At 40.8% G+C, this 27,522-nt stretch overlaps 2 protein-coding genes across 6 annotated transcripts in view; one reads left to right on the forward strand and one right to left on the reverse strand.

The window, feature by feature from the left end:
- LOC111270413 (Kv channel-interacting protein 4) overlaps nt 1-8,221 on the reverse strand; it is a 92,013-nt gene extending 83,792 nt beyond the window's left edge. For 2 of the 3 annotated variants that reach the window (XM_022850632.2, XM_022850630.2), the window contains exon 1: nt 7,647-8,205. The gene's annotated coding sequence lies outside the window, so the exon portion shown is untranslated. Of the gene's footprint in view, nt 1-7,646 lie in introns of all 3 variants that reach the window. The other variant, XR_015314943.1, reaches the window with a different exon arrangement.
- A 10,867-nt stretch (nt 8,222-19,088) lies between these two features.
- The window catches only part of LOC111270421 (uncharacterized), an 18,979-nt gene continuing 10,545 nt past the window's right edge, over nt 19,089-27,522 (forward strand). For 2 of the 3 annotated variants that reach the window (XR_002686296.2, XM_022850640.2), the window contains exon 1: nt 23,392-23,627. Coding sequence is in view for 1 of the 3 variants with exons in the window: in XM_022850640.2 (XP_022706375.1) it covers nt 23,553-23,627 (75 nt within the window). In the remaining 2 variants the exon portion in view is untranslated. Of the gene's footprint in view, nt 19,455-23,391; nt 23,628-27,522 lie in introns of those variants that run through there. The other variant, XM_022850641.2, reaches the window with a different exon arrangement.

The raw sequence follows: 27,522 nt of genomic DNA on the forward strand, positions 1-27,522 counted from the left end.
CAACAAAACAATACACTTTTACCAATCCTTTCGGCTGTTTTTCAGAAGCTGATAGCTCAGGCTATCAGTTCTAGGTTTCGAAACGGTAAACTTTTAATAAGGACTTACAGCGCGTTGAGGATCCTCTGACAGAGATCCGAATCAGAGCAAAATAGCCAAACAATCGAGTAACGGGTGTTAAAAAATGACCGATTTTACTTATCGGCAAACAGCTCGCGATGTAATTTATATCGGACGCCCAAGCTTTCACGTTTACACCCGATACAGACAGCTAATGAGATGCTGATAAAATCACATATGTAATCAACATGAGTGTGACATGATTGGTCACCTTTAAATTGTTGGCAAAAGGCGCGGTAATCATACACGTAAGTTGCATTAATTGTTTTTGAACTCTTCCCTAGTTCCCAAGCTCGAAACGGTTGCACTTCTTCAAACGCATAAGGTTACAAAAATACACAACATCTATCTAAACCTCCTGCAGAGACACCTGAAGATATCTTCTGCAGGACCAGAAGGCGAAAGGTTTCGATAGGCACGCGATCTTTTTCCTATTTTTCAAATACAAGATGAATGAAACATCAGAGCGAAAATGAATTCTAATATAAGTACTTACGAAAAACAAAACAATTACTGCTTTTCTGCTTACTTAAGCCTTAGAAAGTTGAGCAGACAAAAAGCTATGACTTTGTAAGAAACAGTATGCTCAGATGGGTCAAATACATCGTTGAGACTCCAACAATTGAGAAATTAATAATCATTGACTGTATTCTATTGATCATCATATGATTTCCCTTTGCGGAATACTAATGATCGCCCATTTCCATATATTTTATTTTGCCTATAATTTTATGAAGGGCTACGAGTCTTCCTAAGCCTTATTATTTATTGTACCTGAATATATACGATAGATAATTGAACACAGTAAGAAATAAGACTCGTAAACTCAACCAACAATACCCTGTGAAGCGTCGCCATTTTTGCATTAGTGTAGCATAAACATCGATAGGCTTATTATAAGAAGAATCTGAATCCGCGGAGTTCTTTTCATTTGTTTCCCAATTTCAATTACACAAACATATATATATATATATATATATATAGAGAGAGAGAGAGAGAGAGAGAGAGAGAGAGAGAGCTTATTTTTCGGTATACAACAGGTCCTGCTCGTTTATACAAGACAGCCGGGAACGTTTGCGACAGAAGATATATTGTAATAAGTATCCACCAAGAATACACGACCCTTAGCCGAATATTGGCCTACCAATCTACAGTGAATTCATTAACGCTTTGGGTGCAACGGTACCATTCAGTGGCATGCCATTTGGCCTGCGTGAACTGGACACACTTAGCACCACCTTGCGTACTCAGAAGATACTTGTCAGAAGCGAGGGGCAAAAGAGTCGAGTATACATCGTGTTTATCTTTATCAATTGCTTTTCGATGGTGATTGATTGATACCTTGTGTTCTTACGGCTGTGTGACATTAATCCAGCAGCATCAGTAATTGACCAACCGAGAAGGCCAGATTCGTTAGGTTCAGGAATCCACTTTTCGAGGTCTTCCGCACATCAGCGTCAGACGGGCTACACAACTGTTTGTTGACCCCAGATAAACAATGGTTATAATTAGCTATAATAAGGCCACACATGTCTTAAAACGGATTACCGTTTTAAGACGCCTTATTTCATGTAAGACCTGTTTGTAAATAGGGCCTAATTTCCCTGAACGACAGCCCCGTATTTTACATTACTATATATAATATTTGATGAAAGCAAATACACTAAGATGTAGTCTGTATCTTGAGTAATTCTTGACTAAACGCGTATGACGCCGATTTTTCTACGCGAAACTGACTTATTCCAAAACTTACTTCACAAGCAAACGTCGATGTCTTGGATAAGTTCTTTATTTAAAATGCAAATAAGCAACAACTTTTAACAAAATCAAATCGGACAAATAACATTCAGTTAAGTAATGTTCGGGAGTATATCATTCGGAAACATCGTGGGTCGATGCTTTATGAGTATCACTAGGCTTAGGATTGACATTGATCTGTATGTACTCAACGCGAAATGTAGAAACACAGCTGGTTGTCTTACCTCAACTCTCCTCCGGCTTCGTAAATCGATCAAGCAAAAAACTACATTTTGACAGAATCCTGAAACAACAACTAAAGTCCTTCAAGTCGCCTGGTACAACAACCCTACAGCAGACAACTACGCTCTAACTACAAAAGAAATACTTCATTCTGATACGATTTCAGAGTATTTCTGTATCCTGTAATAAAAATGGGCTCTAGGCCCTTCTTACGGCCCCCTAGGGCCGGAAAGCGATGTATTGAGCTTGTTTATGTAGAAGACCAAAACGACCAGGGATCATACATATAGATTCAGCCGTTTGTTACTGTAGTAGTCTTTCAAGCTAAAAAGATACAACCTAGATTTACTTCAGAAAAAAAATATTTGACACAAAGCCCTTTTCAAAGTACGCTATATGTGGATACGGAACATCGGGTAGGTGATCACATCGAATATAGACGCTTCTACATAAATACGTCGGTTAGCTATTTATATAACACAGACAACTTTCTACCCAAACAATCCTCACGCAAGTGACGCAATAATTTTTTCTACTATAACACAATCAGTGTTTGAATTCGGTAGCGTTCGCTATAGCGAGATGGGCTTCTCCGCGGGTGTCGCTACGTCCAAATACGCTCCAAACGCTTCGAATCTAAACTACAATAGATCCTCTAAACTAAAAACAATAGATACGGCTGTAGCGTCAATTGTGTAAACGCTTCCCACTAAAAAAAGACGACAGCCTCATAAGCAAAACACAGCCGTACATAGACTAGAATAATAACAACGACGACTGCGATACGAGCATGTCTTCGCTAAGCGATTCAAGATAGGGGGATCGCTTGCAACGAGGTACCTTTGATAAAACATACGTGTTAAAACAACAATGATAGTACGACTTGTCGAGGGATGTAGGAAAAATCGCACAATGGGTGTTGCTTTGAATATTAATAATATTCATAATAATGCTTTATAGTATTGAAACAAACAAGCTGAGAATTATCAGATCCTTTGCTATGGCTTCTCTTACTGCAGGGCGTGATTGTTTCTAGTAGCAGCGGTACTTCATCATTCGAGCCATCAACGTATTAACTCAATTCGGGACGGCTATTCTTTTATTCGTCACAGATTATTTCATATCGAAGACAGAGTTACGCAGTGAAAACTTAGTTCAAATATGATCTTTCACAGATTTGAATTGCAATCACTCAGCTGTGCGTGCAGTTCATTGCAGAGGAATCCTTCACTTTCGACCTTCACTGTGACAACACAATTTACTATATTTCAATTTAAGAAGTTCTACGAAAAGTGAAAGGGACACAGCGAGGGGATCGATACGGTCCCAAAAATCGCGCGTCCTGCAATGCTGGTAGCTGGTTGACTGGAAAGCAATGATTCAGATTTAGCCCATGCAAACTTCAATGAGCCCCCATCGCTCCGCTCATCCTCGTGGATACCCATCGTCGACACTCTGAGAGAACTAGAAACGCAGCAAGAGAGAAAAAAAGCGGCTTCTCTTTATGCGGTGAGAACGGAGAAGGGTGCACAGGAAGATGCGGACTGATGCGAAGACGCGTTACTGGGGCAATAGGCTAGATCTGGTTAAGTGGGATCGAGTGCGCCGAGGCAAGCTGAAAACGACTAGAAAAAGCGGCCGAAAAAGCCATCAGTAGCAGCAAGTCAGTTTCTGCTGGCAAATAATTTATAGACTAGATAGCGTCTTTTGTTTCCACCTCCAAAATATACGTCGGTAGAGTCGTTCTCTGTTGATTATGCGACCTTCGATTACTTCGATTCTGAAGACCTAGGAAAAACCCTGTAGCAGCCCGAGCTACTTTTTGTCGCAGGTATAGACGGCATGTAGCAATATGTTACAGATAACAAAACACTAACATTGTCCCTGGTTTAAATAGTTTGTTTGCAATCGAAGTCTTTGATCCAATCTGGATAAATGTGTAACGTTTTATATCAACATAATGACTTTTAACCTTGGTACTAAACGTTTTATAATCTTTCCGGTGCTAACTATAAGAAATTATTCCTAGGGTTGGGTCCAATGAGCAGAAGTTCTCAAATTGAACATTTGGCCTTGTATTAGGCCGAGCCCGTACAGGAGTTTTATTCTGCGAAAGCCTATATCCTGGCACAAAGTATCTAGCGCGGCACATACAGGCAAAAGACCAGACTGAGGTAAGACCACTCCTTAGCTAGGAAATGTTTAGCAGGCAATGACGAAGAAATTATAATACATTATGCACTTTCTACGAAAACCTTCGACTCATTATTTGCACAAACGTTAGAGTAGCACCTCTAATGAGTTTTTCGTTTCACTCTGGTTCTAGAAGTGGCTATTGCGAAAGGAGATGCGTATACAAAAGAATTCATAGTCGTTCGTTTGCCTAGCATAAGACCTATTCCTTATTATGAGGCCTGGATGCGTGCCCTCATTTCGAGGTCCTAACTTGCTTTAGTACGCAATTGCCTGCGTCTAAAAGAACTGTATCTGTTGTCTGCATAATGATAATTGCTCAACCAGGTTGTCGGTCACGAATATCAAATATTCAAACAATCAAACTGAATTTTATGTATGAATATCACAGCTGCGTATATTCCTAATAACAAGGCTATGAGAGTGGCAAGATATTGCGAGGGAGCCTCACCCTTTAATCCTATAACATTAATATAAATGCTAAGACGTACGTTGTGTGGCCTATATTAACTTTACGGGCTGATGTCTGACGGCCACCCGGTTTAAATATTACCGCCGAGTCGTTCCTTTCACGTCTGGGATATTTTACACTCGCTAAGAATCGCGCCTACGGGAGCCGCGCCCCCTAAAAGAGATCGATGATAGATTAGATGCTTTGCAAGCAGACGATTGGTCTTGTAAACAGAAAAAACTTATGAGATCGTTCAGCTTAATTTTGTGAAATCTAATGCTAATCCTCTTGGCTAACATGCCAACCTAATCTATTACTGAAAAATGGCAGATGTGCAAGGGTTGATGGTTGACGAATGAAGGGAAGATTAAACTGGAAGAGTTAACGGGATATCTCGTTTACAATCCATCCCTATCACGTGATACGTGAAATGTTCCTAGCTACTCTTTGGGCATATGTTTCAACACGGAGGAGCCTGCCATTCCCGAGAAATTTGTTTGCCTATTAGCGATATATCATATACCTGTTATTCTTCCAGCTTGCTTGTAATGATAAAAACAACATTTCGCATATAAAATTCGCTCATAAGAATATCTCTTGAAAATATTATCACTGATATTCAGGGTCGACCTACACCGCAAACAGCTTTAGATTAAATAAGTATATTTAGACAATATCGATGTATTCTGTCAGTCACCTAAGCTGTACAGCCAGGAGACCGACTAAGGCCTAGGAGGATATAGGAAAGCTTTCCTATGAAATGGAGCAAGTCAATAGAGATAAATAAATAACCTGACCTAGTTTGCACGTTGACAAACAAAAGCCAATCATGAACGTGAACATGTAAATCGTTCGATACTGACGTATCACCATCAGCACGAGCGACCTCTACTTTAACACATTGGAATTCCAAGCGAAACATCATGCCTATGGGTTATACAATTAAATATAATAAATGCCGTTGATTTATATTAATGATGGCACAATACCGAAAAGGCGAGAACCTAATGAGATTCGCAAACGATCGGTTCCTTGTAAATGTATCGTACAAGATAAGGTACACTGGGTTAGTCGCTTTCCGTTCGGACTGACAGGAAATCTAGAGAATTCCCCGAAAGTTCTAACAATTGAGATAGTGAACGACCTTTGTTCTGAAAACTTAATAAAGGCAGTGCAGCCTTCAAGTTTATACGCGCTTTATAGACCCACTAAACGATCATACATATATATATAAAAGGTGTAACAGTTATTTCAAGTGGCCACTCTGATCGCGAACAAGGAAGGGAGATTAACAGTTTGTAATTTGCGTCCAAGTTTAAGGCATTGATGTCGCTCGGGTTGCAGAAACAGATGAAGGGAAATGTTCAGCCTTCATTTGAGCCCCTTTTAACCAGTTGAGCTGGCATCAGTCGGACTCGAATCGGCTTCGATGAGCGTTTTAACGCTAAATCCATGGGCTTTCTTTGGCTTATGTTAGCGCCGGATCAGCTGAGCCCACTCGGATCAGGCACTTCCTTGGCTCAACTATTGTTTACGCCTGCAATAGCATAAGGGTCAGAAGTCTACTGTTGGACTTCGCCGGCTAACAAGTGGCCTCTAGCCAACGCTGCTTTCCAAAGCAAATCCTAAAGCCTGGATGTCGGAGTGAACAACGTTTAACCGCCCATACTCAGAGCAGAGACGGTAAAAATAAATCTTTGTTAGGCGCTTGGTCGAACCCACAAGCAGGCTTCCCGCGTATGGTGCTCAATATAGCTCAGCAGGCATCATATATATATTGGATTGGTTCTCATTCTTCTCAATTGTCATAAAGCTCTTCTACCCTGTCAGTTTCCCACATGATACTACCGAACATCAACGAAATATAAATACATTGCTTTTTGTTCGTTTTCAAATAGTATTCAAAAAAACACATCGACCTGTCAGCATCATTCTCCTACCATAAAATAGTTGCTCAGCAATGTAAATAGTTGCGATAAAGCCTATTGGACTGGGTGGGCTTGATTCAAGAACGCAGTATATCCTTGTTCTATCTCCTGGCGTTATGCATAAATAATTTCTGTGACTACGGCGTAAATTTTTTTTTCTATTATCTAAACAATCTCAAATATGAATCCTATGATTATTTACAGTACTACAATTTACTACTTTTCAAACATGATATACAACGCGTTTCGGTATCTGCTTACCTGACTATAAGCATCGTGCTGACCCCCATATTTTTTTATTTGTTTCGAGCCCGAAATTTTTTGCTGTCCAATTGTCAGTCCTGGGCCTATTGGACCCATTCAAGAAGGCCCCGAACATTTCGGTTAGGCTTGTTTTGCGCAAAAAAAAAGCTCAATTTTTTTTCTAAAACTGAGTCACGTAAAAACTAGCGTTACGATTGCGTGTTTGCGCAGACAGGGAACTGTAGTTGTTTTTGTTTATGTACGTATCTGATGTCCATGCGAGGTATCTTTCCTGCCGCAGCCAAAGACAATATTTTGTACCGCAGATATGTGGGCGACTAGCTATGGGGCATCAGTTTAGTACAGCCGTGTCGCTGGCTCCAGTGGTGCCCTTACGCGTATAACTATGCTTTCTTTTTTCTATATAGTAAGCAATTCTGTACTATTTGTCATTATCTTGCATTGTCCTGATGTCTCGTTCTTTGGGACCGACGAACCAATGTCATCGCCAACTCCTAGAACCTGTTGCAGACACAATCAGTTAGCGTGCCGAGGTCGCGCGATCTCGATTGCAAACTGTTGCGTTCTCAGGAGGGACGCGAGAGCTCGTAAAAGTGGCGGGACTGTGCCGTGTTTCCGGCGACGATCCAGCTAGTGGCAGGATGTAGGTACTCTAAGGTAATGGCTACGATAGATAAGTTCAGTAGTAGCATACGGGAGTAACAACTTACCATTCGCAGTAACATGGAAGTATTAAGTGTAGTACACAGGTTGTGCGGATGATTTGTTGTGCTGCGATTGCTGGCGCTGGTAGTGCATGTGTTGTTGAAGTGTTCATGAATCTATTAAGAAACTGGAACGATGATCGCGGTGAATCAGAGGGAAAATGTTGGGGGTAATGTTGTAGCAGTTCGCGGGTTGACGATGAATTTTAAAGGCAGCTTGAAGACACACTTGGACACTTAAGCGAAAACGATAGCGGCAGAGGGGTACGTTTTACAGCAGTAAAAATAATACATAGCAACGACTCCTTTGGTGTAGCTATTATTAAGCAGCTCCACTCACTTGCCCATTTCTGCGCACTGGTTTTTTTTGTTTTTTCACAGTCAACGGCAGCAGCTGGTTGACATATGCAGGTTAGCTTTGCAGGCTACATACTGAGAGAGTTTGCAGGAGGCAATGGATCGCGAACGCGAGGTTGGTTGTGGGGTAATCGTTGTAGCTGGGTGATGAGGGCTGGCTAGAGAGCGGCGGATTCACCGGGCAGGTGGGACTCTACTCCGATGCTCGGGATGCTCTGGGAAAGGGAAGAAGCAATGGCCCTGAGAGGGGAAGAGCAGGACTGCCAAGGCGACGGACATTGGTGGCGCTGGCGAGGGGTGGCGAGGTTGGAGAAGGAAAACGCCTAGGAAAGAGCGAAGGACTCGAGGCCACGTGGATGCTGCTGAACCCCTGGCAGAAGAGGAGGAAGGGAACGAAGAAGGAGATGGAACCCACTCAACGTACGGGGATCGAAGGCGTATTTGCTCACACGATGGACCCCAAACCTGAGTTTGAAGAAGCCTGTGTGAACTACAGCCATAGATACTTGATCTTCCATAATCTAAGCTATGAGCACGAACATGCAACGAATGAAAAAATGATCTTCCACCTTCATTAATCTAACCGTTTTTAATTATTGAAAATACTTGGCTTCTGTTTTCTGGTTTCGTCCACAGCAAAGCAAAAAATCTTGCGCATCTGTTCAAGGTTGCGAAAGTTGAACGTCTTCTATCGCGTAAAATCAAGGTTAAAGAAAAGAGGTATATTGCGATGACTGCTTTCACAGAGGTACTATACATTGATTAGGCTTTTTGAAAACATGTCGTTTCAACAAATATTTTAAGAGAATTCGGTCGCTGCTGCCGTGTTCTTATAATAAGCCAAATACTTGCAGTCAATTGAGTTTATTCTTAAATAGGTTAAAATTCAATAAAAATAATGTCGAAACCGAATGTCTATTAAAGGAATCTGGCCATATCGTTAGCAAGGCTCTGCGAGTCGTTACTTCACTTGAGTCCTTGGTTAAACTGAACTTAAAGCTACTATGTCAAACGAAAACCGAATATAATAATAATGGGCTTATAGTACAGATAGTTCTTCGGTTTTTTTTTTACTACTTTTCCATTTTACTGAGTCCTAGATGATTTTTTTAATTCATATTTTTTGCTGAAGTTGGGAAAAATTTTCACAAGTCAAACGGGCTACCTGCTTAACATAAAGCTCGCATGATTCGTTGAATGATGGCAATTACTGCAAGCATTACACTTTAGTTTGCAGTGAAAACAATATTTTTATAGAAGTCTCGTACTTCGAGTATGACTACAACATCGGATATACTTGTTTCGTTTCTGGCTCAGCACGGAATTGCCAGCGGACAACTCTATAGCCATTTTCTAACGCTCAGGTGCCGCTGTTACAAACACGCCTTAATTGTTTTGGTGATTTTTGTGTAAGCGTGGCTTGGTGACAAAACACCATAGAGAGTAGCTGGGAAAAATCCCTTTCAAACAAGTCGGCTGGCAATAACGTCTTGATTACGAAAAAACTACCCATTGTGAGAAATGCTGATAAAGGCTTATCGATGGCTGTCTTTTCGTGCAGCTGGCCGGGATATTTCACTGATTCTAGCTTGATGCCGCAAATAGACAGAAATCATGTACTTGTATCTGCGCAGAACAACGAGGGAAGATCACCTTAATATGTGTATAGGTAGAGAAGGCAGACTTGCCGACGGTGTTGCGCCACTGATATTGAGCCTGCAGCTTACTCCAGGCCAGTCGAAAGCTGGTTTAATTGGCGCCCTCCTCATGTAAATACACGAGACCGATAAAGTTTATACCTAAGAACTGGATTACATGGGTTACCTAAAGGCGGAATGAGGAAAATCTTCGAAACATAAAAGTTGATAACGTAGTAAGGACATGAAGAACTTTGTGCGAAGTATGAAGTAATGTTAACACTTGTACCTATACGTTTCGACTGCGTATCTGCCAACCTAGTATAGGTTACCACATAGGCTATGTTAATTAGAGCTGTCCTTTATGTTGCGGGATTTATCAGCCAAGGAACGTTCATTTCTATGAACGGACAATAGGAATATTCATTCGCCTATCACACGACATCAATATACGAACTGGTACTACATGTTAGCGTACACGTCGCGAAACTTTTCACGATGTTACCTGGATAGAAATAGGATAATTAAAATAGGTTTATCGTCAAGGTCTAATCATTTGCTGTTGGAAGTATAGAAAGCCTGGGCGTCAATCAACGTTCTATCAGTATATCGTAATTTGTTGTATAATACATGCATCGAGCTTATTCACTCGAGCGTTAGGATACCCCGCTTTGATACGGACAAACTGTAAATAGTTCCGCGAGCCGTACTTACATTCGTTACCCTTAACGACACAATGTAATAACTAACTGATCGCACGCCGACTACAACCGCTATTTACTACATACACAGACAGTACGACGAAAAGTTCCGGATACTCTGATGAGGGGTGTGTACAGACACGGACACCTACGTACAAACACGGTTAGTACTTTTACAGTTTACTCTCACACGTGTCGGAAGCTTCTGTGGCCCAGGCGTTTCACGTGAGTGGCTTGCGACAGGCACCTACATAGGTGTCACATCCAGCGGATGCTTGCGCATTACTGGCTTCTAATGGATAAAGTGTTTGCCAGCTACTGTTGTTTGGTTCGAATCCGGCCTAAGGCCAGTAGCAAAAGGTTTTCGTGTGTGTTACGATGGACGATCAAATCCATACCCATCATGCGTCAATTTTTTTTAGATGAACAAAACGCATTAAAAAAATTGGCTTCTTCATTTCATGTTTCGGCCCATTATGTCTTATGTATGACTGCAAAGTAAGGCTTTTGACATGGCCTCTGTGAAGCTACCTTGCTAGAGGAAAAACAGTGTATAACGTTCTCTAACAACGTAGTATACTAAGAAAAAAACGAATCCATCAGTAAAGAACTACCATACTACCGCTAAGCATATAACCTATGATATTCTAGTGAATACAGACTGAATGAGCTCATGTAGTAAAAAAAAACTCACGAGTTTAATAATCGTCTTTAAAACGCATTTAAATATCCAGTCTGTATTTTATATTATATAAGCGGTAGGACAAGAAAAAGTCAGTTGAAAGAGATGCATAGCATATTCGTGACGATGGCAAAGTAGACGAAAAGATGACGAACTTAATCTTATAGGTACATACATATATGTATATGTATACTTTTGATTTTTTCTGTAATATTAATTTTTTCATTTTTGCCCAGCGCGTTAGACACTGTCGGATGCGCCGGCCGCGGAAGTAGCTTACGCTATTTGTGCCGGCCAGCTCAGCCGATCGCCGGAGATCCTGCGTCGCGGGATGGGCTAACCGTGTCTTCCTGTTTTTGTTTTTCCTCTCATCTTTCAACAGCTAAACTACCTGGCCATTCCTTTGAACCTGGGTCATTACCAAAGCAGTTATGCTATTCGCGATATTATTACATACGATCAAAGCAGGTAGTTGTAAAGTGTTCGTTTTTGCAAGCCCAACAACAAACAGAACCATCTATACATGTATTGTTTTTAGCCTCAGCCCTAAGTCAGGGGAGCGCTACTGAGAAAAGCCATAGATAAAAATCAAAGGCAAATATAACTCGAGAAAAATACTGTTCAACGAGAGACAGTGGCAAAGAAAAAAGAAACGCCTTAGCATAATTCAAAAGAATAGCTCTAAAGGAAAAACTAGGACGCTCTTGTGCCCAAAACGAAAAACAGAAGTCAAACAGAACAGAGAATTTGTTCATGCTTTAAATGCCTGTTTATAAAAAAAGGACAAGTTTGTGTCTGCTTTTCGAAAACGGAAGCATTTCCAGAGGGAAAAATTAATAAATAGTAGCCAATACCTTCGGGTTGGCCATAAGATGCAATTCTTACGCCTTGTATATTAGAAACCTACCAAATTCAAGCCCCTATTAATAAGCAGTGATAAAATAGTTGACGTTGTATCGAACAGATTATTATAAGGGTTCATTTATCACTGGGCCACTGTTCGCACTCAGTCAAAGCTATGTTATCATCATTTATATGATATCCCATGAAAATTATGTAAGAAGGAAAATCTGAGATGCCTTCGGAGTTATTCAAAATCCTTCAAGTATTCAAAATGTATTGAAAAAAGGATTGCAAATATAATTATATTGAAATTATATACGACATACGAATAACAACTAGATAGATAATTCTATATAATAATAATAATAATAAATAAAATGTAAATAAATAAATAAAGAAAATAAGTAGCTCTGTACACAGGGTATCCTATTTGAATTCGGACATACTTTTGCGGACCTGTTTGTCATAGCAGGTCTACGCTCATCCGCTGCTCTTGGTACTGCAACGAGTCACCTATTTATTCAGTCAGCTATTATTATCCAGTTGCTCCGTACCTGACGAATCTCCACTGAAGTTAGGAACTTCTTTTTTGGCTCAAAATCAGTTTCTGAAAATCCGAGGGACAATTCTATACCATACGCCACGACATAAGCTTCCTATTTCGAAATCAATCAAAGTAGTGCAAGAAGCATAATACTGAAGTTCCAATGGTTTTTAGTACTTCAACAATGAGACCATTCAATTTCGACACCTATTTGTCTTCTATCGGTCAACAATGCACATATATATATATATGAGTGATGCTTACGTCTATATATATACATGTATAATATAGCTAGGCTCACAGTTTATGTTACAGGATGAATGTTCTAAAAATAACTGTTGGATGATGTAGGCAAAGTTGAGCTTGACGGAACTAATATTGAATAAACAGTATCTGTTTTGGAAAAATTTAAATTTAATTAGGTCAACCCACACAGTGTTGTTGTTTCTTGATTTAACATAGAATAACTAATAAAATGGGATTGTTTTAGAAGTTCTACGACCGATACATCTTAATTGCCTTATCGAACATTAGTCAAAGAAGAAAAGAACTTTGAAACAGTACACAAATGTACTCTTTCAATGAGGAAAAGTAAAAAAGTTTTTTTTTTCGACGCCGAGATTCATTGCTGATGAAAAGTGCTTCAAATCAGTAAATAAAGACCTGAAATGGTAATATCCAAAGAATATGCAAAAAAACCTTCTAAAGGTTGGCTTCAGATAGCTTCGAGGCGAAGGCCCTTTGAATGGTAATGAGTGGAATTCTAGGGATTACAGTGGTGTGCATCTTGTACAGGCCGTTGTTCAATGGTGTTGTCAGTAACGTTCGGGAGTACGCATCAACTAGTACGGCTATTCTCATATCAGATCACAGATATAATTAATATCGACCTACGTACGCAGGATACTCGAAACATGAACTTATTATTAGTTTAAATTAGTCAGGGAGAAATGTCTACAAGAGCAAGCGTGTAAACAGAGAATAAACACGGAACAATTATCTATGTTATGCGTCACTTAAACGTCGTGGCCATTGAGGCAAAGCACCGGGAGCACGCATGGGGTAACCGGTGCAATGACATGTATCGTTCAGAAGTTAGCAGTGATCGTCAATGCTGATCTAAATATCGTAAAGGTCTAAAGATAACGCTACAAAGATAAAAATCGAATCGTCAAAATGTTAAAACCTGTTAAGAGTTATCTATAATCGCCAAAGTGACACAAAATCGACGACAATGCCAACTCCTTTCGTATGGTAAGGTCAAATATGAAGGAAATAGCTGGTTTCTATATACACAGCTGTACAAAAGATTACCGTTAATCAAAAGGATCCAACTCAAGGGCTAAGGAAAAATCGCTAGGGTGGTCGAAGCTATTGGGTCGCGCGACTGAAAATCAGTGGCTTGTGCACAATAGGACAATTTTAGTACAAATAAGGCAAAAAAAGAGTCGGTCCAAAATCACTTCCTATTCTCTTTCTTTGCAGCAGGCAAAAGATCGAGAATTGGTTTAAGAATGGAGCAAATAAGGATGCCCATTTGCAGCGTCTACTTCAGGCTTAACGCACGCGATCATCGACTCGGCTGATCAGCTAGCGGCGACGTCGCTGAACGTATCCGTAGCAGAGGCAGCTTGCCGTATAAAAAGAATAGCAGAGACGAAGGATACTTGTAAATTTATTCGATTACTATGCAAAAATTGTTGAGAAGATTGCACGAATTTCGTACGGCGTCAATCATTCAAAGTCCAGCGACCCGTCGGCTGTTAGTCCGCCACAGCGAGATCTCTTAAAAACGCTTTTTTCTGTATAGAAATGCTGAATGGCGCAAACTTTTCGAATAACAACCTGTTGGCATATTGCAGTATTTAGCAGTCAATGCTCTACGCAAACGTTTACAATTAATGACGGATGTGCTTAGTCTGATATGGCTCTGTATGGACTGCAATTGAAAGTTACACCGGTAACTATGATATAACTAAGGTAAATTGATGCCAAAGTACTATTATTATTATTATTTCTAATAGAATTCGTGTTAAGTGGTAAACGTTGCTCTTTACTACTCAGAGCCCCAAACGAATTTTCTACGGTTACTAATCATGGCGCAAAGTCCTTGCATGCGCACGATGTCGCTTGGTAGCTCTGAGTGGGAAACGAAGGAAGAGAGTACCGATGCTAGGAAAGTCCCTGTTCAGGTCATTCGGCCTCCGGATCGTACCTTTTTATATTGAATACTATTGGGATAAGATCCCAATAATCTACCATTGCGAGACTATATAGTATTCTAATGGTACGTTTTATTTTAGTATGAGTAAGAAAAGATTTTATTAGGTGAATATTTGAACAGGACTGGATGGCTTCGGCCCGCGCCTCTTCTACTCTCTAACTAACTTTAGCCTATCCAACCCGTTGCAATTGCCCGACCTTATTTAATCTGTTACCCATGCCCAGTTACTTGATGACCGTATCCTATTCGAAGAATTACTCTGCCATGTGACAGTTATTCCGTCTGTCTGCCTTAATATTATCTAGGTGCTACATTTAACTCAATCGATGCCCATTTTCCTAAAATCCTTTTGCATTAGTTCTGTTATCCTGTTGCAACTAATTGGTTAGAATAATCATATCCTACTTGGTTGGCCTGTCAACAACTTCGTTACCTTATTACAGTAAATTCGTTAGCACACCCCTCTCCAGTTATTCTCGCTCCTCCACTAGAACCTTGTTGTTATCTCGAAGCCCTATGACCTTTATCCTGTATTCCCATCACAAGAAACAGTAGTTCTCCAATTGGACAATACGAACCCTATACGCCGAGATGATTCAGATTTTTTCAGCCACTTCGGAAATGAACAAGCTTAGCATTACCTCTACCTATAGGGAAAAATGCGTTTCAGAAAAAAAAAAACGGGTTTAGTCGGCCACAAATAATCTAGTTGCTACTAAATTACATAAAAACGATAAAAATTTAATTTAGCACTCGTTGTATAGAGTCGAAAAATCTCTTTTCTATTTTAAACATTTCAACGATGGTTATCTCAGAAGATGATTCATCGATCTAAATAAATGTGAAGAAACGAGAAATATTCGCACGGACTCACAGGTCTTGCATCGTGAATGTCTTACCAAACCTCATTGATGTTACTTCTAGCTTGATGTAATACGCAACATCAATTATCTTGTTACAACTACCCCGTTGTGCCTAGTCCATTACCTTTGATAGGTATTTTATCACCCTATTTCAGATCTGATTCGCATTACATTTAACACACCATCCTATTTCAGTTCTGGTAGGTCCTGGTAGGTAGTTTCAGGTCAGCCAGGTTCTGGCATGGCTAGAACTTATGGTCGTCCCCGTTCCAGTTATTCCTTGGCTGCCAAACTGACTGCAGCGTTGGCGTTCTTCATAAAAAGGTTATTTTTTTTTGTCTGAAATGATTGAATCTAGTCTGTCTTGTGCTTGTTAGCTTTCCGTAAGGCGATTTATCATTTTTAAGCAGGGCGCGGGAGCCATCGTCAGGGATAGTGACGCATGTCGATACGTGCAGAGGTCCTCTAGTGTCCTGTTGAGTTTTGCCATGTTCCTTGCCGCGTTCGTAAGCACATTAGAGGATGAAATATTACTTTACGTCTGCGAGTTCATCCGGTTGTTTAATGCGCCACCGAGCTGTCTATATGTGGCCAGTTCGTCTTATAGGCTGTCTTACTCAATCCTCGCAGGTATATAAGCTAGACAATGTTGCCAGAGTTCTACCTGGCTGAAAAAATATTAATCTTCACAAACCATGATTTCATATGCGGAATATCAAGTAAGGCTATTTTTTGACCTAGGTTGCGCGTGTCTCACGATGCCAACCATCATCACCTAATAGGAACAGTATTATCTACTGTACATCATTATGCCGTCGACATAGTTCCGAAACAATCTGCAAATCGTCTACGTGTCCGCTTGTGCACCTTATTAGTAGTGTAGAACGATGCGTCGCGACATAAACCCTGATCCTTGACTATTTCATGATAGTTTCTATTTGATCCGCTGCTTGAGCATCGTACGTATTTCCGTGGTCGCTTAGCGGTAGACATCGACTAATTAATGTGTAACACAACTAACAGGAATGTAAAACGCTGAATACATTGCGTTAAGAGTTTTTTCTCTTCATTACTAAAATGGACTGCCTTTAAAAGCGTACTTCTGAGTTTTAAGCGAAATTCTGGACGATTCATAGTTTGTAGGCGGCGTGCAATGCTAATTTTGGATTCATAAAGCAAACGGAAAGAAATCGACATGGCCTGTTTTGCCGAAGACTCAATAATTTGATTCTATGCATTGTTAATGAACGGCCGCCCGTTTCCGTGCCGGACAGCGGCACTTTTTACTGATATCGAAGGAAATCATCCAGCGCGCTATTTTTGCTAATGATGGTAATGATCTACTACGATCTGAAGAGCATCCGTCTGATGCGATGCCTAATAGACGTAAAACTCGGAACGCAGAGATTTTAAGACTCAAAGACTAATAACTGCTTGTTTTATAATATCGTTCCAATTCAATAGATTGCGCAGCACAAATTCAACCTAATTTTTTACAATTTTATGTTCGAAAGGGCCTGTCACGCGAATCGGGCGCATTTTCCAGGTAACAGCATTCAGGCACACCTTTGCACAAAACATTCCTTCAATTCAAATTCAATACAGATTGCATGTGTGAGATACCTTTGATATGATTTCTCGTTCCATATTGTTCAAATCGGACTTGTCGTTCAAGCAAGAACAGATTATTACGGCTACCACGAATTACCATTTATCATATATATATATATATATATGATATATCATTGTATCATTGTCTTAGTCGATGGGCTACGGTATCGAGCAATTACACTCAACGGAAAAAGAAAGCTTTCCCACTGAAGCCAAAAGTATCTATTCGATCGGCTCTATTTTTCACAGAGCTCTTTCCAGCGTGAAATTAATTTACCTAGAAAAAAATTGCTTAAATTGATTAATCTATGAGATCGATCTGAATCGGACGAGCAGACAAGCGAGCGCAAAGTTTTAGTTAGACAATAAAGTAAGCTAGGTAAAGATTAAAAAAAAAAAACAGCACACGAACCCTATACCCTCAAAGCAAAAAATGCAATTTTTTAAGGTACTGTAGCTTGAGCGCTCGAAACGCTAAGCCCTACAATATGTACCTGGGCCAAAATTTCTCATCTCTGAGCCTTTCAGATTACGCTATATGCCGCGTACTATGTATATAGAACACAAACTTGTGCATACGATGTCCCGAGTTAGCTAAATCAACCGAACTGTGCCCCACGATCAGCAACTGTACCCTTCCAACTAGGAGACTACACGGTTTCAGGTCGTATATAGGTCAGCGTGATTATATCACAGTAAAACGGAAATGTTTCTTGCATGTGCTATAGTTGCACAGCATGGCTTCAACTACGATTCTCACCTACAAACCTAGCAGCACCTTAAACGTTCAGGGGATATTTTGCTTCAACAAAAATTGTCTAATAACGGCCGGCGACAAGCGTTCATCTCTGCTTTAAAATAAACGAGCTTCACCATTATATCATTCGGCAGTTGGTCTATCCAGTATCGGCATAGCCAAATGGTTATTAGGGCATATTGTTACCATGTTGTTTTCTAGGCTTCCAGAAAAAACACTCAGATCAGCGCAACGAAACCACAGATTTAGGGATAATCAAAAAACTGCCGAAACAATTATCGAATATAGAGTACAGCGCACCAGGACTGGCACCCTGCGAATTAACGCTCTTCCTTGCGCGCTCCGGTGAGCTACTGAAGTTGCTGGCCCAACTGGTGCCCGTCTCCTCATCTCATACCTTACCATGGTTATATCAAGACACAGAAAATAAAGGCCTAGAATCAGCAACGAGCTAAAAAAAAGTAGCTAGTTAGACGGACTGTCGCGTGTTACAATTACCACTAAAAACGTTCTAAACCGTTTTAAACACAAACGAAATACGTAAGTTTTCAGCGTGCACCTACAACTTCTCGGGCACTTTACTAAATTCGACCGTTCTTGAAATATCTAATCATTCTGCGTTACCTGTCTCATAGCTTACTTCGTTATAACAGAGAATAGGGCTGAACATTGTGATCACAAGTAATCTGCATTAAATGCATGAACCTGCGTATATATCTACTATGTGCTTTTAACTAGCTGCACAATCGAGCGGTAGCCGTATCGAACGAATTTTCGTATAGAATGGGCTGGGCTGGGCTGAGCGTCCGCTAACTTCGCTTCAGGCAATGCTCCGGCCTTTGAAACGATGAGCAAAATGTATTTGGCGGACAAACTGTTTCAGACAAGAAAAAGGCATACGTCAATAATTTGTTTGCCTCATTGACAAAATAGAAGAGCGGCTAATCTTATTCTTAAGAGAACGTAACGCGCCAGCTCGAGCCGAATTTTCTACTCCATTCATCGTCCAATGCCCACGAACGTATGGCCTCGTTTTGTACGCATTGTCTTTCATCAGCAAGAGGTCGCATGTCGAAGATGATGACTGCGCGATTGGTGCTGCGTCCAAGCCAGAGGTAAATAGAACACGTACAGTAAGCTCTAGCGACATGCAAAACATGCAGCACGTACATTAGCAATATTTTAGACAATCAAAGTGCGCGCTATAGTCGTCGATCTGTCGTGCGGACAAAACACTACGAGTTTGAAACAAAGCAAACGAACACCGGTGGCCAGAAGCAGATTCTGCAAATTTCGTAGATCGGCTAAGACTATGACAAGAGTAACAGAGAATATCGTGTTCGCGTGGCCGGCGCGTTCGAGCTAAGGTCTGCTTGGCAATGTGTTCGCTTGGGCCAGCAGTGCGTGTTCATCCTGGGTCAAATCGTGCCTAATCGATCGAAGCAATCGCAATTCACGATCTTTAACGGACTTTTAATGGGCATTGGCAGAACTGTCGCAGACCCTTTATTTTCGATCATGAATGATATGTAAATTGCGCCAAAATATTCATCGCGCTACCTTAAATTCTGTGAGCATTCAAGTTAGTTGTCCAGGTATGTATTTGTGTGCGGATATTTAGCGTATTTCTAGAAGTTTAAAGCGAGAAAGAACGAACGATATACTTCAGTTGTTCGCGTAGTTATAGCTGACGCCGCATTAAAACAAAATAGTCGTCTGCATTTGGGCACCGCTCAAACTCTTGAATTTCAACCTAACTTAATCGTTTGTTTCGAATCAGGCAACTTATCTAGCATATACAAAATTATTAAGTTCTGATGCTTTTGAGTATTGTTCGACCGCAATAAGTTCTACTTTTCCTAAGAATAGAACTATCTGCACTTTTATTGTATCTATCATTCTTAGAGAAGGTGGGCTGCGCATAGTGTAGCGCTTACTATTTTCGTGTACCTATATTCGCTTCGTTCGTGAAGGTTCCCGTTGTTGCGGCGATGATTAATGTCCGCTGGCCTTTGGCATTGAATTCAGTCCGCCGCAAAAGCTTTTGTTGACTGCAAGATCGATGTTTATTATTATTATTATTATTAGGGCAGGTTTAGCTTAAGGCCGAAGGGAACATACCCATGTGATAAGACCTAATGTCTAACGTAACGAAGTTAAATTCCAGTTATGTCTAAGTTTCACAACAAGTCATGTCTGACATATTTCTACACGGTTAGGCTAGAAAGTTTGGAAGCTTCCGCTTTTATCGGTATGTAAATTTTGGAAAAAAATAGTGTAGATAAGACTTCTGCATAGATGTGAAGCCAACGGTTACACAACTTTATGTATAATCTCATGGACATGTTATTCTGAAAAAAACACCATGCTAAAATGTTGCATTTAATATATATACTAAACAAAAGTAGAGTAAAGTTGCTTTACTTACAAGAATTACGTTCACATTGTAGCATAAGCGTTAGCGGTGGTAGTTCGCAGTTAATGTTTGCTTATAATATAAAAAAGCTTTTATATATAATATACTCCTATACTCCATATACTCACTACGTGCCATAAAATGTTGATGCTCTTCTACGAGACCAATATGTATACGACCATACGTTAGTCGTCTAAAGCCACTTTGATATAATAAATATTAGTCTGATAGCTATATATGTCAGCTGCATACGACTCGTGTATCATTGGAAAGCTTTCCACGTCATAAGGCAACTTTAGCTGTCCTAAACTACTATACTGCCAACGTACCACGCTAACGGTAGTTATCTTGTTCGAGCCCTAAGGCATACGCGACCTTAGACGATAGACAACGTTGGCAGCGGGTTGTTCGCGATGTGCAAACCTGGTCACTTCCATTGAAGTACCCCGTCTAAAAAGAATCTCGAATTGGTACTCAAAATGTACAAACACGTTATTTTTGTCATGTGCAGATTTCCACTTAGTGACTGTATCAGCATTCCTGCTTCGTTACTGCAGGAACGTGACTCCCAGACGCTGGGCTAAGCTTCACACTTTTTGTCACGCGGCAAAACCTACTCAGCTCAGTAATTTTCATCAAATCAAGTCGCTTATTTAATCTGAATCGTCTATGTCCATTTAAAAATTAAGCGTATTCTAAAAAAGAGTCTTAAGATACGTACCTGAATAATCTGGGGACGAGTAGACGCTACTGGAATCAGATGCTATTCAGAATGCTCCTAGGAAAATTCCGCTAAAAGTTTATACAATTTTGAGCTTTCGGGCTCTATAATATTTTGCAATAAAAATTAGCCTGTGCAGTTGTTACGAAAAGCAAGATGTGACCTCTTGTTTCTGGCTGCAGGCTGTCTATAAGCTGACTATGGAAGCTTGCACTTGCTGTGTGTTATATTCGTTTTAAATTAGCCCTAGTTTTAGGCTTGCCCCCCCCCCCCCCCGGTAGTTGAGCTCCTCGTATGCGTGCAAGTGTGAAAAAAATACGAGGTTCAGATGGAGCCGATCTATTGTTTAAGATTGTCACACAGAAAAGTGTATACAATGGATAGAACTACATCTTTATATCCATTCCACTTTCCTTAAATAATTTACTTTTTTCAATAAAAAAATGTTTAGCTTCCTTTATTATTAATACCACCTTATTATCACGTTTACCGTGTGCGGTTTCTTAGACGTAATGTGAGTCTTTTCATTTTGTTTTGTCGTTGATTATCACAACCGTTACATTTGGCGCCAATCCGAACATTTGAAGCAGACGATGCAGACGTTTCCTTCTTCCCTAGAGGGAAGAACTCTTTTTGGATGACGACTACTGCCTCTGTCGGCCTGCGCATTAGCTGTGCGCGCCCATTGTATTAGCGCGATGAGTTATCAGCTGCTGCTGGTGCTGCCACTTCCAACTCGAGTAGAAAGAGAGAATAGTTAGTGGATGGACTGTTGAGTGTTGTTGCTGTTTTGGGCCCGTCTGCCCTGTGTGTGCTCCCGGTGCTGCTGTTGCTATTTGCCTGGTTGATCGATTCGGCCACTCGGTGCTGTTGTTGAGAACCGGATGAGGCAGCATCAGTGGTAGCTGCACAGCGTTTGTCTGTGCAGCTGGCTGGCTGGCTGGCTGACTGACTGCTGGCCGTTCAGCCCGGTAGGCGAGATGATGCTGGCCTGCTGCTGCTGCTGCTGCTGCTGCTGTTGTTGTTGTTGTTGTTGTTGCTGCTGCTGCTGCTGCTGTTGCTGCTGCTGCTGCTGCTGCTGCCAGTGAGGTGCAATGTAGACCAGCACAGGCAGTAGAAACAACAGCATTGGTTGTGAGAACTCGATGGTCATCGAAAAGTTTTTGTCGTGCATGTGGACACTCGCTACCGTGTAGATAAGTAGCACTTGCCTAGTGGGGCTCAATTTTCTTTTTTGGCAACGGAACGCTGCTGGCTTGCGCACCAGCATCATTACCAATCTTGGCGAGTGTTTTCATCAGTCTCGCCTTGTTGTCTACGAACTAACGGCCTAGCTATTTTCCAACCGCGAAATAACGAGGGAGCGCGATTGTTGCCATATAAAATTAACCGTGACAAACTGAAATTCCGTAATGCTACGAGTTGTCGCTTCGAACAAGTATCAGCGGATCTTGTCATTGGGCGATGCAATTTTTTGTGTTAGCCCGTTATCTGTGAATCAGATCCTGTTTTGCCATCGAAAAGATCGACAGCATTGACGGCTCGAGCTGAAGAAAACAACAGAAGCCAAGCGAATACGAAAGCAGTATTTTTCTGCTGTTGTCATGGTCACAGCGGTTGTCGCCGTGGTATTTGTGATGTTGATGAAGCCCCCTGATCTGTGATCTGGTGCGTGCGTGAGTGAGTGGATGAGTCTGTACACGTCTGCCCCTATACGACGTTCGTTGGTTATTCTCATTTTGCGAAGCTGTGCGGTGCAGACTCGTGGCTAGCATTTCCGTGCCTGTACACTGGAATAAACACAGCCCCAATTGTTCATGCTGTTGGTGTTTTTTCTATTGAGACTAGTTATCGAAAGGCTGAACCTGCGGCCTGGAGCAGCTCAACAACAACGACGGTCGATGCCGTTTAGCCGTCGTCGCTGCTGCTGCCAGGCGTCAGTCAGGCAGGCAGACAGCCAGCCAGACAGTAGCCGGCTGTGGCGACAGCCGTGGTCGTTGCGGTCGTAGTGCGTCGGAGCAATAACAAAGGCAACAACCGACTCCGACTGACCGAACAACGACGGCGAACGGCGATCAGTGGGCCATAATCAGTCGGGTATCGCGCTTCTGACGACGACGATGGTGATGATGATCGTTGCTGGGCGAATGTCTGCTGTTAATACTAGCCTCTAATCGCACAGGCAGGTCAGATAATAGAAATTATGGGAGGCGTTAATGGTATTAGCGATCCAGCACATCTTGCCTCGACGTGAAGCATCGGTGATATATCGATTGGAATTTACTAAATAATTCAAGCCAAATCGTACATTGAGGTGGTATGGGGTATTGAGGACCTCGTAGAAGTGTCTCGCTGTTTGTAGAACAAAATTGTGTATTTCATCAAATCGGATCATCTGTGATGTAGTGCATGAACTCGACTAATCAGACGATTTGTCAAAGTGAAGGTGATGTTCGAGGGGCGAACATCACCTCTATTTTAGGAAAGAGTAGTTCTCGTTGTTGTAGTCGCTCCCCATAACTACGGAGGGGGCAGTCGAATTCTGACATCAACACGATGGAGGAAGCCAACATGCCGTGCAGCAGCTCAACGGCTGGAGGAGGCTCGCATAGCTTTAAGCCGACCCCGGAGGTTGGTACCTAGCGGTTCGGTAACAGATTCGTTCGCAGCCCGAAAAAATGACGTTGATAGGAAAAGGTGATAAGGCAACTGTATGCAGCTCTGTTTCGCCCCCAATCTCGTGTGTCATAGAATTCATGTCGAAACACGCTGGCGTATTGGTATCTACTGAGGTTTCAATGATTCTGTAACGAGTAAATTAAGCATCGTGAACCGCGGCTGCTGTTTGCTAACCATTTTACTTTTTTTCTACACTTTGCTATAGTCCTAAATGCATCGAGGCTGAAGATGTTACTATTACATACGCATGACTTGTATCCGTAACGGGAGCAATCGATTCGAGAGCCAATTCTATGGATAACTAATTTCTACCGCACCCCTTAGTACGTCATGCAATATAAGGTACAGTGAGGAGACAGTCGGATCTGGAAGGAAGTATCATTGTAACCAAGTATAGGAACTATGGGAAGCTTTGACGTAACGATTCCTTACTGCTTTGGGCCCTCGCTCAGTTTGCTGCTTTCCAATGTGGCAGACTAACAACATTTTGTCTTAGGGATTCGTCGTTGATAGGTTGGCAACAGAACGGCACGAAAAGAAATGCACATCTACCATTAATCACTGGAACAACCTCATATTGAGTAAAGAGATGACGCAGTATAAGCCGCAGCAAGAATATACAAACATTTTTTTTTTTTTTTACTAAACCGCAGCTTTGAAAACGTTAATGTTTTCGTCGAAGTAGGTAAATCTAATACACATAGCAGAAAGCATTTTACAGCTATATAACAACACCGAAAGGGATTTTAGTCAAGTTTTCCCAAATGGTAAGCATTATGACACACCTTTTCCATGCTTTCATTTCTACGCGTCTGTCGTTTCGCCTCAACTAGACATCAGAGAAATTGGTTTTTCCTTCCAGTATTGTTAACCGAATCGTTCGACTCGATATGGATCGTTTGACCCGGTTCCCTTCGGCCCTTAAATGCCCAACCGCCAGGTTTTGTTTCAGCTCTTCAAGCGATCCAACTGAAGTCTTGTCGACCCATAGGAAAAAATTAGTTTTTATTGATTGGGCAACCATGTACTCTGCTGTAAGCATGTAGTGTCGTCAGGCGCTTCCGAACATACAGGTGAAACAGGTGTTATCAGAGTTATCCTTTCAATTACATTTTTGGCGGTCTACGAAACGAGATGCTTAGTTGGCTTTTTTTTTTTTGCTTAGTCTTGGATGAATGCTAAGTGAAACTTACTTTAAAGATCAAGTGTGATAAAATATGCGAGTTAAAAAGGTAAATAAGTACGGCATCCTACCAGGTCGCCATGCTATTGTGCTCAGCTAAGCATTGATCTTATTTACTGGCTGCTTGCTAGAATATATATCTGTATATACACATATATAAAACGTCTAACAAGCGTTCGTATTTGTGTGCTTTTCGCAGGCGCCACCTAGTAATTCACACATATGTTCCAGTCCAATTTTTTCTCAGTGACGCGAGATGTACGGCGTACTGTTCTTTTTTTACCAGCATCGAGGAATATATTTATTATGTGGTCGCACGAAAGATTCGAACGTAGTTGCAGATGATGAAAACAAGAGATGTGACTTTCCTAAGAAGCAGCCGGTTTCGTGTACCTGCTTCATCTTCCCATCAGCCCGCATCTACTATCGACGCTATTATTCATATTAGATGCTAAAGTCCAAATAGGGGCTTTTATTAGAGCTGCGGTCAAACAGTGGTCAAATATTGAAGCGTATCGTGGTAACTGGGACCTGCACAACGGCCACTGAGGCTATTCATTGAATAAACAATTTACATTTGACTTCAATTCAACTGTACACCCGAGTGCCCCATGTGATACACTCATCAATTTTAAAGTTGCCACCTATCTCCCCGCTTATTACTTTAAGTGCCCACGCCATTTCCGCTGATTTCTAAGTAGGAGTCTTCTGAACTTCAAGACTTCTTAATGTTTTTCATTCAACAGTATACCCGGACGCCACACATATTGCATTCTTTCATTATCGGATTTTCACATGCTTATCCCCATAAAGCAGCTTTACCACAAAGTATGTTTCAATCCATTCCAATCATTTATGAGGAACGTTCTTCCTAACTTTGCAACGTAAGCAAATGCGTTACAGAAGAACTTCACTTACAATTGCAATTCGGTCAAACCTTCGCTTTGTAGGACTGTTTAAAAGCTCGCCTGCTTCTTCGAATCGAAGCACTCAGTTCTCAAATGTTTTCAATTCAGTATTCGAAACTGAAATTACCTACATGTACATATATTTTAAATCTAAGGAAAATGGCCGTTTTCTAGAGCTGAATTTACATGTACCAATCAAATTTAACTTAAACAGTTTTGGTTTTTGGGTAAATACGCAGCACCATACTTGCTTAGCCATTCGTGTTTGTTAATCGTAGTCTACGTGAAGTGTATTAAGTTGATAGGCCCTCCAACTCTATATAACAAAACCTATTGAGAATTTTTTATTGGCCTCATATAAATACGCTGCGGATTCTAGTGGTCGTATGAAAGTTGGCAACAATGTAGACCGTTGATTTCAGGCAAAAAAGATCCTTGATCTCGATGGAGGTCTGACGGTAATAGATGTTACAACTCATTTTCGCTCAAATTGCAAAAATGATGTACTTCTTGTACCATAATGAGTTTAGTATTTTATTTTAAAATGAATAGGTCTTTTAGTATTAATGATAGTAGTTGAACGCTGGCCGTTATGACAATAAACCTGTCAAGGTTTATCTCAATATGGATGCCGTTCGCTCTATATCCATAGCGACCCGTCTAGACTGAAAATTTCTTATACTCTGTTGTTGAGATTAGACACAAAGACATATTTCAACGAAATAATTTGCATACGACAGAAATATCATAGGCTACTCGCTTTTAAAACTGTTTTAACCCGCAGATTACTTCTTAAAAAGTAACTGTTTGTCACGCGTAATTCATCAGTGTGGCCCAAATAGAGATAATTTTACCAGTATCAAATTTTGGGTTCATAACAGCCGAAAGCTTAAAAAATCTCTGAATTTAAAAGGGTTAAAAAGTCTTAAGAAAAACTTATCGTTCGACCTTACCTTAATAACCTGATTAAAAATTGATAGTCTCCTTTGTGGAACAGTCATCAACATTTCTCCAGAACCTAAAAAAAAAATAGCTATTTAACTAATTTTAGTTCTAGAGTACTTGAAATTTAAACGCTCTTCAGAATCTATCGGATTGTCTTCTGGAAATACTTATTGGATTATTCAAGAAAGCCGTATGAAAACTGGGAACAATATAATCCGTCGATTTTGGGCAAAGAAATAAGAATAAAATCAAAGCAAAGAAAAAAAATAAAGATTAAAAAATTTCTGATTTTCGCTCAGACTCTAAAAACGACGAATTGTGATTTGAAAGGATGCGTATGCTGTTTTGTCCTAGAAAAAAAAAACTGGCTTTTGATAGGTACCTATAGTACCGGAAGAACGCATGCCCGTTACAATAAACAGCCCACCAAAGTTTTCCTCAATTCGAAGGCCCTACTCTCTCTCTCTATGTACATATATATATATATACGCACGTAAAATTAAACTTAATTATCCTATTTTTGTCGTAGCTGTGCCATACGTCGTTGTTATTAATGACATCACAAAAGTGGATCCTTTTTTTAAGGAAATCCTGACGATTGTTATGGCTTTTAAATATATATATATAGTTGATTGTGCTGGCGCACAGAACGGGCGCCCTATCGGCAAAGGTTCCCGTCAACAGTGTTGCAGGGCGAAAAACGATACTGGCGAAGAACTAGCTTGAAGTTGCCAATATTATAAAGTACATAGAGTATAAAGTAAAAGGCAGCATATATAATTACTTAGAAACGGTGGTGCAGAAGTGTAAA

Source organism: Varroa jacobsoni, unplaced genomic scaffold (assembly GCF_002532875.2).
Source record: "Varroa jacobsoni isolate VJ856 unplaced genomic scaffold, vjacob_1.0 scaffold_1472, whole genome shotgun sequence".
In the NCBI taxonomy this organism is placed as follows: Eukaryota; Metazoa; Arthropoda; class Arachnida; order Mesostigmata; family Varroidae; genus Varroa; species Varroa jacobsoni.